The sequence below is a fragment of the Polyodon spathula genome, chromosome 30, assembly GCF_017654505.1.
Source record: "Polyodon spathula isolate WHYD16114869_AA chromosome 30, ASM1765450v1, whole genome shotgun sequence".
Classification (NCBI taxonomy): Eukaryota; Metazoa; Chordata; class Actinopteri; order Acipenseriformes; family Polyodontidae; genus Polyodon; species Polyodon spathula.
Window position 1 is genome coordinate 2,062,993 of NC_054563.1, and position 13,966 is coordinate 2,076,958.

General features: G+C 42.2%; 2 protein-coding genes across 14 annotated transcripts in view; one reads left to right on the forward strand and one right to left on the reverse strand.

Moving 5' to 3' along the window:
- cnksr2a (connector enhancer of kinase suppressor of Ras 2a) overlaps positions 1–13,966 on the forward strand; it is a 124,381-nt gene that overhangs the window by 100,365 nt on the left and 10,050 nt on the right. For 12 of the 13 annotated variants that reach the window (XM_041232975.1, XM_041232972.1, XM_041232974.1 and 9 more), the window contains 2 exons: positions 2,626–2,825; positions 4,164–7,150. In XM_041232975.1, the coding sequence (XP_041088909.1) occupies positions 2,626–2,825; positions 4,164–4,379 (416 nt within the window). In that variant the 3' untranslated portion in view covers positions 4,380–7,150. Of the gene's footprint in view, positions 1–2,625; positions 2,826–4,163; positions 7,151–13,966 lie in introns of those variants that run through there. The other variant, XM_041232973.1, reaches the window with a different exon arrangement.
- Positions 9,295–12,713, reverse strand: LOC121302776 (kelch-like protein 34). Its single transcript, XM_041232976.1, has one exon. It carries the CDS (start codon positions 12,160–12,162, stop codon positions 10,414–10,416), a length of 1,749 nt encoding a protein of 582 aa, XP_041088910.1. The 5' UTR covers positions 12,163–12,713; the 3' UTR covers positions 9,295–10,413.

A 13,966-nucleotide genomic window follows, 5' to 3' on the forward strand; every position in this document is an offset into this window, starting at 1 on the left:
GGTCTGTGTTGAGCTTGATGAATATCAAATGACTCCAGCACCAGTGATGGGTCACACTGATGGGTCATCCATCCTGGGATTTATACATTTCTATTCTCTCCTTCTCTTGAAGTGTGGACTGACAGCTGTCAAGGGCTAGGATGTTCCAATCCTTTTTAATTGGTTTCACATTGTGAGTATAGCCTGATTTAAACAGCTGGAATTTTGCACAGAGCGGCATTTGAAGAAAGCCTCTTCTGTCATCACAAGTAGATGACAATTAACTGAGGAACATGTAGTCTCCAGCACAGCTATGCAATGGGAGTATTCTTTCCAGCCTTACAGGAGGCTGTGTGGTCCAGTGGTTAAAGAAACATGCTTGTAACCAGGAGGTCCCTGGTTCAAATCTCAGGTCAGCCACTGACTCATTGTGTGACTCTGAGCAAGTCACTTAACTTTTTCCTCTTTCAGGTGAGACGTTGTTATAAGTGACTCTGCAACTGATGCATAGTTCACACACCCTGGTCTCATGTGTTGTAAAGCGCTTTGTGATGGTGTTCCACTATGAAAGGTGCTATATAAAAATAAAGATTATTTTTTATTATTATCTAGTCATTTAAATCTAAAATCAATATGCCTTGTAATATTAGTTTTCTCATGCATTTACAAGTTTTGATTATCCTTTGCTAAAGCTAGCTGGGCTTTACTATGCTGTATTACTCTTTACTGTGCTGTATTACTCTTTACTGTGCTGTATTACTCTTTACTGTGCTTTTTCAACGGGACACTTTTCTAAAGGTAGTTGTGGGTGCATGCAGTGTGTATAAGCGTTTTTTTCACGGCAGCAGCATTCTGTGCTGTACAAGTAAATGCGTGTTTTCTGGACTCCCTCGTTTGCCTTCCAGTTTCCTCTGTAGCTCTAGGATTAAATTAGCTGGATTGCAAATTGCTTTTCACAAACGAGACTTGACATTTTAACATGGTGGGTTTGTGTAAAGCCAGAGCTCTGTTTAAATCCCTGTGCCTCCTTTTATTTCCTAGAGTTAGTTATTTACCCGTTTCAAATGGAATGTGATGTGCTGGGCATTCTTGAAACAAGCAGGGCTTTTTGCTGCGCAATTGCATGTCAGCTTGATTAATACACTGGTGACCAGTTATGCCTAATGCAAACTCATGGAGCTAATTAACAGTTTTTGTGAACCTCTTTCGTAGTATTTTTAAAAGACAGCCCTCCTGCTAATAAGGAGTGTGTTATATGGAAATAAGTCATGCAAAAAATGACACATGGGCTTATTTTTAGACTGTTTTGGCATATTGAGTGGTGGTGTTATCATTATTATTATTATTTTTATTTTTTTTACTAGACTTCTTTTAGGGGTCTGCTTTGCTAAAATAGTTCAGGTAAACTAACAATTGCTGCTTAGTGTCTATATACCGTGCTATATTATTAATATTACAACTGCGTTATCAAAGCATACAGGCTATTGTCATTGATAATGTGAACTTGCTGGCAGTGCTTGCAGTCGGCCCAATGTTTGAAAGTCCTTCAGTGACACCTGGTCATTTTCAGTGGCTTCTCTAATAAAAAGCAGGTATGGGGCTAATGAAACTGATCTCCTCCACTACTGCTGTCCCACATGCATCTGCCATGAAAGTAGTGGATAGTTGCTTCTGATTTTGTTCCCTGCAGAAGGCTCTGCATTGAACATGTTGGCATGCAGTGTGAGCAGCCTGTCCAACTCGACAGAGCCAGGCTGTGTGTAATAATAAACAACTAGTGGGTGTGTGACTGCCGCATGGGACTGCTTTACTGGAGCAGGAAGCTCAGCAAGCTGTGGTTTGGTTTAGTCATTTGTCTCTATAATTGATCCTCGTTCGGATGGCCTGAGACCTGCGGGCTGCACTGATCATCACGCTGCACACCAGCTGGTTCTTGGCACCACAAGCCCTGGCATCATCCTAAATGTGGAGCCAGCTTAATGGTTTATACCCTAGTCTGGTGGAGTGGTATCTGCCGGTTGTGGTTTGTAAGTCGGACCTGGTAATTAATACTGAGGGCAGAACAGGATATTTGAGTGAAAAACAAGTTTATCAAAGAAGCAGGTCCGTGCTACCATGCAGAATTACAGCTTCACTCATCACGATACACTCGCGTCAGAACACACTATGTATCGCGATATGGATCATGATGCATGTGATGAGCCACATTAGCTACTTATATGATGCATAATAAGATCAAATTGACTATTTTGTTTAAAAATGAAAATGAGATGAGATGGGGGGGGGATCTATTCATACCAATTATCAGACACACTTCTCCTTCATTCAAGAACCACTTGGTGAAATACAGTGAGCTCTGTTCTTATTGATCTTGTATCACAACACAAGTGATGCACACCTGTATTTTGCAATACAGTATATCACAAAGTGTCATGATTCATCGATGTGTGATGACCCCCCACCCCCCAGCTGGAGAATTATTAACTTGTCCCAAGCTACATCAAAATGTGTTGAATAGAAACAAGCTATATGTGTAAAGCGGTATAGAGAGAAGTAGGCTCCCCCTGGATTGCTCTTGTGAATCGGGTGATCTCTGCACCCGTTCTGCCTTCAAAGCCTCGTCAGTTTCTCTTTTTACTCCCCCAGAAAGCAATAAGGAAGAGGAGAAGCCGGCTGACTCCCTGCAGGATCTGTACCGGGCCCTGGAACGAGCCAGCCTATCCCCCATAGGAGACCACCGGCTCTCCACCAAGCTGGAGTACAAGAGGTCCTTCATCAAGCGCTGCAACGACCCCGTCATCAACGACAAGCTGCACAGGGTGCGCATTCTCAGGAGCACTTTAAAGGTAGGAGGCTCCTCAGACTGGAGGCTGTGAAACGTGAGTCGTTACTGAGGCTGAGACGGGCAGTGCTATCGGAATGCATCAGGGTGTACCTATAATGAAAACTGTGAATTAGTTACAGGAACAAATAGGGCTCACTGTCAGTTAGCTAACAGTGAGTGAACTAAATTAGTGAATTATCGACTGGTGGCATATCGAGGGAGCACGGTGCTCTCTGTAAATGCATTTACCAACCATAGTTAAACCAGAATATTAAAATAATCCGATATCATACAGTCTTACAGCAGGCAACTTTCCTAATATGATCCTTTAAACTTGGCTGAATCTAGAAGTTCATGCTCAAGCAAACACATTCACAGTGTGCTATTGGGAAGTGCCTGATACAGTACCAGTAGCCCCGTTGATTAGAAATGTTTCACACAGCCTCTCATTTCTTTGAATCCTGATGCATTCACTGCTCAGTTACAGCGGTTCACGTAGCTGTGGCAGGTCTTGGTTCTGTGCTTGTATGTTTTGGTGAGAGTGCTGCTGCGATGTGCTTTGGACAGGTTTTTGTTGTTTTTGTTTTTTTCTTTGGCTGTGCATACTGTATGTGCTTTGGTCAGATTCTGGCTGTGCGTTTGTCATCTGGTTGGAAAAGGCTGTGCTTCTGTGCTCTGGTCACGGTTTTCTTTGTTGTGTTTCTGGTCCGGTTTGTATTCTGTTTTGTGGGGGGGGGGGGCGGGTTCTGGCTGCATTTTTGAGAAGTGGTCTGAGTCTTGGCTTTGTGCCTGTGCCTTGGCAATTGTTTTGAGAACTTTTCACACTTCCTTGCTGCTGTGTGGTGTGAGGCCTCTCTGAATATTCTGCACATATAACTACCATGAGAAGGGAAGGGAACAGATTTACAAGCTTGCACCATTTTCTCTACAAGAGAATTATTTTTTTTATTTTAAACGGTACACACATGAGCGTGCTTCTTTTCTTTTTTGAATAATATCAATGTGCACGCATGCTTGCGTTCATACAGATCTAGGTCCCCAATTGATTACAAATAATCAACACAAATGATACATACATGAAGATACTCTATCATATAAAGAAATGATCCCAGTTCATCAATACATGATGAATCGCTACACCCATGCTCATCCCAACAGGGGGTTTTGATTTAGAGACCCACAGGGACTGGTATTGTAGACGTTGTGGGCCACTCCATTCCCCTCTCGTGTCTTAGGGGGAAAGAAAACTAATAAAATAAACAGGAACCCAGAGGAATACCAGGAGGAGAGAGGCTGCTCCAGGTTCCGGCTGCTGTCTGCTGTTTTTAACACGCGTGTTGTTATCTCTTTCTGTTTTTAGGCTAGAGAGGGAGAAATAGCCATCATAGACAAGCTGCTGGACAATCCCAAGTTGACCTCCTCAGAGTTTCAGGAATGGAAACAAGTGTACCTTGAGCTTGTTTTAGATATCTGCCAGACCAGTGCCCCTAAAGACCCTGTAAACGGCTCCTCTGACCCAGCCTCCCACGCACCGCCCCTGGCACACACCCACTCCTACATTGAAACTCACGTCTAAGCGTGCCCACCGCCACAGCCTTCAGACTGCAGGCCTGGCTGCCATCCACAAACCATTCGTGAACGTGGACATCAATCCTTAACGTTTATGTTGTGTAATACATATTGTACTGTTTATTATATTTGTCAATTTTCAAGCGTTTCAACTTATTTGGTCACGAGGCCATTGGCAGTGATGGTACAATATTTGGACTGGTGTTTTGTTTCTATGTTATTTAACAGTAATAAAATGTTGGGGTGGGGAGTACATTGTTAGACAGCAAACTGGAGCAAGACGTTCCAGTGCTTCAGGCCACGCAGAGTTACTATGAGATAGAGCCTACCATGTAAAATAAGAGCATTTTATCAACTGTTAATTAAACAGCAATTCAATTGGGCTGGAACCCACCATAGCGCAACTCTACAGTATGCTGTTCTTCAATCTGTCCTGCAGTCACGGTTTTGTTTTTTCTAAGTGTTTACAGTGGAGGAGCTCGTGTATTTTTAATAAAAAGGTGCAAAAACGTGTGCTGTTAACTGCTGTCCCATCCGTGGGCACGGCAATGACAGCAGAGCTTCACGCCTTGTACATTTCCAGTGTAACCGCTGACTGTAGAAGCTGCTTGTAGGTTTTCTTTGTAACCTCTGCTCATGATATCATGAGATACCACAGATGGGATCTGGCACAAGCCATGGGCGATTGCACTGTTACACTGTGGTTGACACAGGAAAAGCACAGCCGCCTCAAGACGGTACATGCCACATGCTAAACGCTTTTAACAGGGGTCAGCTGGACCACCACAGCAGCAGGTTGGTTTGGATTGTGCTCAGCTGACACGGAAGGATCTGGAATCTCGCAGGATAGAATGCTCCGAGAAGAATGTCATGTATTTATTTATTTATTTTAAACAAGTGTGTGTGCAGTTTGAGAATTATTCAACACAGATCTTCTATGTTTCTGTTGCGCACATTTAAAAAAAAAAAAAAAAAAAGATTTAATGACTGATAATAGCTAGTTTTTTAGGTCGTGTTTACCTTTTGGGACGGGGAATTTAAATTTGGCTGTTTTAGCATGGGGGGGGCGGTGGTGATGCATTCATTCTGCAATAAAGAGCCTCGTTTATTTGAATAGAATATGCGCATTTATTTATATCTATGTATTACATAAACCTGTCATTTCCCAAGACAGCTAATAAGATCAATGGATTGGGTCTTTTTTTTTTTTTAATGGCGAAGCAGCAGCCGTGCTAGATTCCATTGCGTTTAAACTCTGTAGAATTTACCTGTTTGTTAAACCTGCCAAAAAATAAAATAAACGGTTCATGATTGAGCAAGTGCATGAGTTCATGCCCTTCGAAAAGACTCCCATGTTAAAAGCTTTGCGCAAAGTACAGTATAATAAAGCACAGTGAAAGCATGGCAAGGCAGAAGTAAGCATTGTAAAGCACATTAAAAACCATGGCAAGCCGTAGTAAACTGGGTTAGCTATGCATAGTATAACCATGGGTGAAGCAGGGGGAGAATGGCGGCATTACTGTGCAGCTTTACTGTGGTAAAGTTTTCTAAAGGTGGCAGAACCTTGCCCACTCGGACTGGGTGGCATCGGCTTGTCTGAAAATGGTTGTTAATCTGCCTGTGTGCCGATAACTCGAACCACTTCAATGGGTATGTTGCTTATTCACAGAGCAGGCAGCATTGTTCCTTTCCGTTGATTGAGTGAGAGTCACATGATACCCTGTGTTTTTGTTTTTTTGTTTTTCTCATCCGACACAAACCTTAATTTCTGTATGTTTTTGACTGGTCAGCTTGTTACTTAATTTGCATGAACTACAATTTATGCTGTTTACAAATATCACTATATAATCTCTTATTACAAACCATAGGGGGGGAAAAAACATTGTGGAGAAGGACGCTGTCGTTCGTTTAATTTCAACGAGTCCTGATCAGTTTTTCAGGCTTGATTTAGTTTACTCTTTTTGTTGTTGCATGTTGTTTTCAGAAGTTGTATTCCAGTAAAATGTCGTCTTGTCCGGCTCCCTGTCTCAAGATATCCGCTAAGAAGACTAACCCATAGCAATGTTTTCAATTTTCTAATCGATTTCAGTGCTTTTGCAAAATTTGCACAGACACTTAAGGGAGTGGCCTTTTGTTCTCAAAAGTAATAGCGTGCTCCTAAATTTGTATGGATTTCTGGCTCCAGTGTAATATATTTATACATATTGAAAAATGAGATAATATATACATATTTAGAGTAAAAATATAAATAATAAAAAGATCTTAATGTAATGCATGACTTTCTTAATATGTGAGGTTGAACTGCAGCTGCCAAAAACACAGAATAAACTTTGCATTCTGTAGTACTGTATTATTTTACTGGACCAAAAGTAAATCTATTGATATAGGAAACCAAGAGTAATAATTCTCTCCTGTGGATGTGTGTCACCGGATGTTGAGATGAGTTGGTATTAAGACTAAGGCTATTTTTAAAACTACCAAACAAACATAAAGTTCTGTTGCTATGCAACAGTCTTTCTGCCTGCACTTTACTCAAGCGAAGGCCTGCGTTAATGCTTGTGAGAGCTGAAATGTTAAAAATCCCTTGATAAAGAGCATTTGAAGCATTATTGAATCTAGCATGGGATTACTATACGTTGTACTTAACATTTGTGTTGAATGACCCCTGGACCTCCTTTCAGGGGTCTGTTGTATTACACGTTTTTATTGTACTGGTTTTCAGCTTTTAAGCACATGTGGTTATAACTGGAGTAAATAAACTTTAAGCTCTTAAACCTCCCTGTGTGTTCTGTGTGGTTCTGCCTGTCTGCTGTTCCTGCTGTCCCTCCCTCCATCTCTGTGACACTGCCTGTCTTCTATGAGGAGTGTGTCTTCAGGGGGAAATGACAGAAATTGACCAGCAGTGTGGCTCTCTGTTGTTTCAGTCTCTACTGATATTTATTAGGGGTGTTAATAGTTATTAGAGTGTTAAACATGTAGATTTTTTTTTTAGAATTACAGGCCAATGGTACTATGGGTAACACTTAAAAATAATGGCTGCAAATTCATAATGAGTAACACCTGAATATCATCTGAGTTCTCATTAGTTTTGAATTCAGCCCTGGAAATCCATGTGTGTTTAATTACCCATATTGATCCCGTGTTCCCTTGTATCAAATGATGTTGCTCATATGTATGAGGCATGCATTAACACTTAACAACAGTAAGAGGGTGTGGATGCATGGCTTCTGCATTGTCTTGCACCATCTCCAAATGGATTGAAAAGGTAAGTCAAAATATTTTGTTCAGTAGAAGAGAAATAAGCCAGGGGCTCCTAACTGGTAAAATTCCCAGTGTCTGCTGGTAGCGTTGCAGCTCCGTCAGCGGTTTCATGTGCTGTGTTTGGAAAATGAGAGGGAAGCTCTCGAAGGACTAAGAATCCTCGTCAGATCCCTGAGATGTACCTTTTCATAATCTTTTTATCTGTTTAAACAAAGTGTTGCACACACAGTAGTAGAGGGAGTAGTATTGGGTTCATAGCCACACCAGTATAAACATGATCAACATAGTAGAGGGCTACATTTTAAGAAGTGTTTTATTTGTAAATGTGTCCATATATTTTAAGGCTGCACATGATTGGAATAGTTATTTGCCTGCAAAGAATCTGAACCCTGTTCGTACATTGCGATTTGAAGTCACGTGCAGTTCCGTCTAGACCCCAGCAGATGGCGCTGATACATAATAGAAAATAATGCTCAGTGTCAGCCGCTTTTGTTACAGTTTGTTCGCTTGCTTATTAAAAGCAATGCAGTGTTTCTACTTCACAAGCATTATACGATACGCAGTAAAATCTATATATATATATATATACAGTAAAAAAAAAAGCATAATACTTTAAATACAGTGGAAAGTGCATAATACATGATAGTAGCATAATACATGAAATATTAGCAGCAACACAGCAGCTAATAGCAGAGATCAGGCTTAAAGAGCATATGTGACTCCTGTTGTGGGTTCTCATTCAAAGAGACATGGACCTGTATGTGCTAATTGTGCCCCTCCGTCTGTCTGTCACACTCTACATGGTGAACATGATCACTGTCTTGATTGTGCTCCAGTTTTCACCAGACTTTCATCATACCCTCAGATTGCATCCGACTGTAACCCGATGAACTTCTGATTTCTACAGGTGTTTTTAATCTTTCAGGTACTGTGCGATTGTTGACCCTCTGTGTTGGTGCACTGGTTTCTCAGTTATAATGACATTGCTGTGCAATTGACAGCTCCATCGGGAGTAAGTGTGATTTTGACCCAGGTGTCTCTCCCTGTCTGTGCTCTGTGTGAATACTGTATAGTTCTGTTATTGTCACATGTAAAGTTGATGTAATTCTGCTGTGTAAACAGGGTTTAACTACATTAACCTTTCGAAGCGCTGAGATTATCACCTCTTTGCAAGGACAGCTGCAGAGCTGGTGGACTGTGTTTGTGCATGCTAGAAGCACGGCATTGTGTTTTACAGTGCTGCTCATTAACCCCTACATGCACACACAGGGTTAGAGTCATTTTAGCACTGTGTTCTTTTCAGATACAGACAGGAACGTGATGCAGCAATTGAGGAATTCAGGCATTCTAGTATGATGTCCTTCCACTGTTTCTCATTGACAGATACTGTATTTTGTGGTCACAAATGAATCAAAGATGAACTCCCTACATTTTGTATATTTAATAACAAAAGTACCGTGTTTTATTACTAGTTTCGTGATATTGTGTGCATGTCCTTTACTGTAAATGATGTTTGTATGGGGGGTGGAACAGGCAGTCACTTCTACAAGTACCCATGGTTTGTGTTCCTACTTCACTTTCAGCTTCAATCCGTCTCTAATTCTGTTCTGTTTTTGCCAACCATTGCTTGTTTAAACCCATGCAAAAGCACTAGCACAAGCGAGAGAAGAGTCTTTAATCTAGTTTACATCATAGCAGCTGTATCACAGTAATAAAAAATATACTGCACATATTAACATATTATTTGCAAAAGAAAATAATATTGGACTCTTCATTTGTAGATGGCCATCGCTTAACCCCCCAATATCAGCACTTACTTTAACACTTACATAGTCTTAGGCCCTTTCATTTTTTAGCATCTCTGTTCAAACCTGTTTCCCTTGTAATAAAACACTAGCATGGTTTTTAACAATGACAACAAGGATCAATATACAAACACCTTAACACAAACACCTATGCCTTGTATTTCCTCATACCTTTTTTTTTTTATTGGTCCTTCTTTAAATGAGCGACACCTCTCCTCATTACAACATTGCTGATTGCAGGGTTCTGCTGTGAACGCTCTCTCACAACGATCCAGTATGAAACCAAATGGGATCCTTTTCCAACGCTGTCCTGCTCAGATGTACAGGGAGGCAGGACTGAACTAGCCAGCCAGCGTCTAGGCTCTAGTTCTCTTCACTATCCATTCGGGAAACCTTTCCAATCAGAAATAAAGAATTCAACTTCATCTTCTCTGTTAGAAAAGTGCTTTTGAGACTCTGGATGGTGAGCATGAGCACTGGAAATGTGATTGATCATTCTGCACCACCCTCCCTGCACCAAGCAAACATTTCTCAGGTCCAGTGCTTCTGCTGGTTTTGTTTCTATGGTTTTTTTCTTTTCTTTTTTTGCATATGTTTTATTTACTTGTCTAAATTGCTTTAAAGCAATGCTAAGCAAGGGTTTAAAATTAATTTGGAATATAAAAAATTGGAATATGCAGATATTTCAAGGACACGCTATACAGCTGTGTGAAAATACTGTACCTAATCACTTCAGGTGTTGTAGGTCAAACTCTACTGCAATGATCTAGCTGCAATCAGACCATGTGACTTACAGCACAGCCACCAGGATAAAGCAGTTGATCTCTAGCATTGTCTGTGAAATATTTGCATATCTACATGAGTGAAAACCCAAAAGATTCTCTGCACTATAGAAATACCACTCATAAGGTGAATGAAGCTAATACCAGGTAAATACACTGGTTAGCACTCCTTTTAGAAAGTGTGCAGTGTCCTTTAAGCATGTGGAACATCTAGAAGCTGCAGCACAGCACACTGCAATCCATAGAGAGGGCAGGGCAGTTTACAAACTTCTTTCCAGCTATCGCGGTCCGCATCGTATTCAACAACGCTCTGGGTAGCCACTTCTTGAGAATCGTGCCACTTCTTTCCACCAATCATTAAAACGCTGTTGTCAATGACAGCCATGCCGTAGCAAAACCGATCATACAGCACCGGGCGTAACCTCGTCCACTGGTTTTCCACTGGGTCGTACTGTTCTATATCACAAAAGGGTTCGTACATTCCTAAAAACGCAAAGATCTTTGCCTTCACTGTCGCCATCTGGTGCCCGAAGCGTGCAATTGACATGGCTGCTTGTTTCTTCCACAGCCCGTCAAGTAGATTGAAACTGTACACCTCTTTGCTGCTCTCCCTGTGATTTTCATGCATGCCGCCAGAAATGTAAATGGTGTCGTTGTACACGGTGCAGGCGTGGCCGTGCATTTTTTGTGGAAGGTCTCTGACTTTCTCCCATTTGTCTGTGTTAATGTCATAGACCTCCACTGAAGAATGCGAATAATTGTTCCCATTCCTACCACCAATGGCAAATATGTTGTCGTCTACTATGCAGCAGGAAAATGTTGCCCTTTTTTCGATCATCCCGGCAGTCTCCAACCATTTGTTAAACCTTGGATCGTATCGACAGACCTGGTTAGTGACCAGCGTGGTAGCCAGCTTCTCATTGTCGTTAACGTGGACGACCTCGCCTCCCAACACGTACAGAAAATTCCCAACCACACAGACACAGTGGTTCTGAACTTTCCTTTTGAGGTCTGTGATGGCTCTGAATGTCTTGAGGTATGGATTAAAAGCCAGAACCTCACCTACAAGCCCGTCTCTCAGGGTTCCTCCCCCGAGCAGAATGACCTGGCTCCTACGGGTCCGCAGGGTGCTCTGTGTGCACTGGCTCAGGGGCTGCTGATGGCTCAAGGAGTGGTAACGCATTGCTTTTAAAACCAGGCTCTTTATGTAGGCAGTCTGCAGCACCGCATTTTGGGAGTAAAGGTTTGTAAGCTCTTCCACCGGGATGAGACCGTACCTAATTTTGCCAAGTAACAGATTGCTGTGAACGACGGAGAGCGGATTGTTCTTCAGCCACTCCAGCACCAGAACAAGTAGCTGGAGCTCTGTGACTCTGGGCATGTCATCCAAACCCACGACCGCCATCATGGACTCCGGGTTCAGGTCGAGCTGTGTTTCGGAGTCCGAGCTGCACTGGGGCAGCCTGCACAGGTTGCGGCTGATGTATCTGTTTGCAGCAGAGAGTGCATCGCGAAGGCCAAACCTGGAAGCAACATTGGCGAAAAAGCAACAGTTCTCCAGGCTCAGGTTGTTGGTGATGTACTGACTGCAGAGCCCGATGGCTTCAGAGACCTGCAGGTACCCGGCTGCCTCCAAGGTGTCCTCTAAAGTCTCGGCAGAAAGGGACAGCCAGGAGGTGTAGATGAAATCAAGCACATGATGGAGCCCAGTAGAGGACACGGCCTGCAGGTGGATCACGCTGGCCTTGGACTCCCTCATGTAATCCTTAAAGAGCGCTCGAAAATAATCACTGGAGCAAGCAAGGAGACTTCGGTGAGCAGGGAACTCCGTGCCATCAGCAACAAGCACTATATCGAACAGTAACTGCTCTTCTCTTAATCTCTGGTACTGCGTCAGTACAGTCTCTCCATGTGTTCTGCTAACTACCAGAAAATAACTCATGATGCATTGCTTATCCTTAGCATTGCAGAAAACAGAATCAAAGCTGAGTCACAAAAAATCCAAGAAAATGTCAGCCTCACAAGGCTACAGGCATTTGACACATTAACAGGCTCATTTCAGATAATTAACTCTCTCACCATCTCCTAGTTGTTGTTTTGTTTTTTTAATTACTGATCCGTGGTGTGACTCACCAGCTCAGCGGGACCAGATGAATGTTTGGAGGTCACAGAGCACAGTTTGTCAATGTCAAGCAAAGGACCCTGTCTTGAGGACTGGCAACAGGCTGCCAGTGTTTCACAATCTTGATCCCCTCTTGTTTTTCCCTGATCTCTCATGTTTGCTGTCCTGGGAGTGCGGATGCACTGGGGTGAGGCACGGTTACACCAGTGCCCTTTTATTACTCCTTCCGAGGGTATCAGCCAGTGATCAGATCAACGCTCTAAGGATGAGAGCAGTGGCTGAACTCGCCCACAGTCTAAATTTTGACCCGCCTGCTTGCTTTCCAGCCTGATGTTTTGGTATCCGTATAGTTCACAGCTACAGGAATAGAACACAAAACAGAGGGAGGATTAGCGGGTTAGTCAGACTGAAGAATCTGAGCAGCGTGATACAGCATCTGACACTGGGGCTTCCAGAGAACACTGGATAACGACGTGTCCGGGTTTATTAACCTGATGTATTAGCACAGACAGGACAGGCAGGGGACGGTTGTTGTTTCTCCAGGCTTTCAGAACAACTCTATGTATTACATTAATTATCCTCTCCAAATGCAAGTAAATGGATCTGACCAGACTGCATTTAGGTGTGCAACATCCATGAGCAAACAGGAATTTGATTTAGGAATTAAACATCTTTAATAAAGCATGTTGGAATATTTTCTCTCTGTAAAGATTTGTTGTTTGCATGATTTTTGTATTGAGTTAAGCATTGTAACATTGAAAATACAAACAGTAACAATACAATGCCATCCTATCTTATTGTGTATGTTGAGTCGCTTGATCTGAGACGTGGGTTACTTTATCCTCTCTAACATTACGTTGTTACACCAATACAAATCCCATGCATCTAAATTGAACCCATAAAAATGCAGAGCTACATGTCAGAGGAATCTTCATTTAATGTATTTTGAAGTCAGGTGAAGGGAATACACCAGAACTGAGGTGCATCCCTTGTAAAGGGTTCCCACAGTAAAAGCATAGCAAAGTGTATATAAAGCACATTGAAAACATGTTCAAGCATAGGTAAGCATTGTAAAGAACTGTGAGGTATGGTGAAGCATATTAATCAACCTGTCTAGCTTGGGGATAACCATGGGAAAAGCACGGGAAACCTGCAAATGGTAACTTTTCATAAGGAAAACTTCCAAACCTTCATAAGTAGAATATATTTCTTTTCTGCCTTTGTGTGCAGTGTGTGCTGTCCTACTTCAAGTAGAATAGATCTCTTTTCTGCCTTTGTGTGCAGTGTGTGCTGTCATGTCCCTGCGTTGAGCTCCTTGTGCAGTAGTACCACCTAATGCTTTATCTTGAGCAGATTGGGACAGACAGTCTATTTTATGAATGTAGAGTTTTAACATCCTTCATTCCACAAGGGAACTTTGAAGGTGGAACTTTACACTGACATTTCAGAAGGTTTATTGGGGAGTGACATCAGCTCAGTTATTTAGGACAGACACAGCCTTGCCCTTGAGGTAGGCTTTTCTACTACATTCTACCAAACCTGAGCATAGAGCTAAATATACATGCAGCTGCGTCACAGGGTCTGTGTCCTGATATACTTTAGATACGGTATCATCAAAATTCTA

Excerpts from the sequence above, each read along its gene's own strand:
- LOC121302776 (XM_041232976.1), bottom strand. The coding sequence starts at position 12,162 with ATGAGTTATTTTCTGGTAGTTAGCAGAACACATGGAGAGACTGTACTG.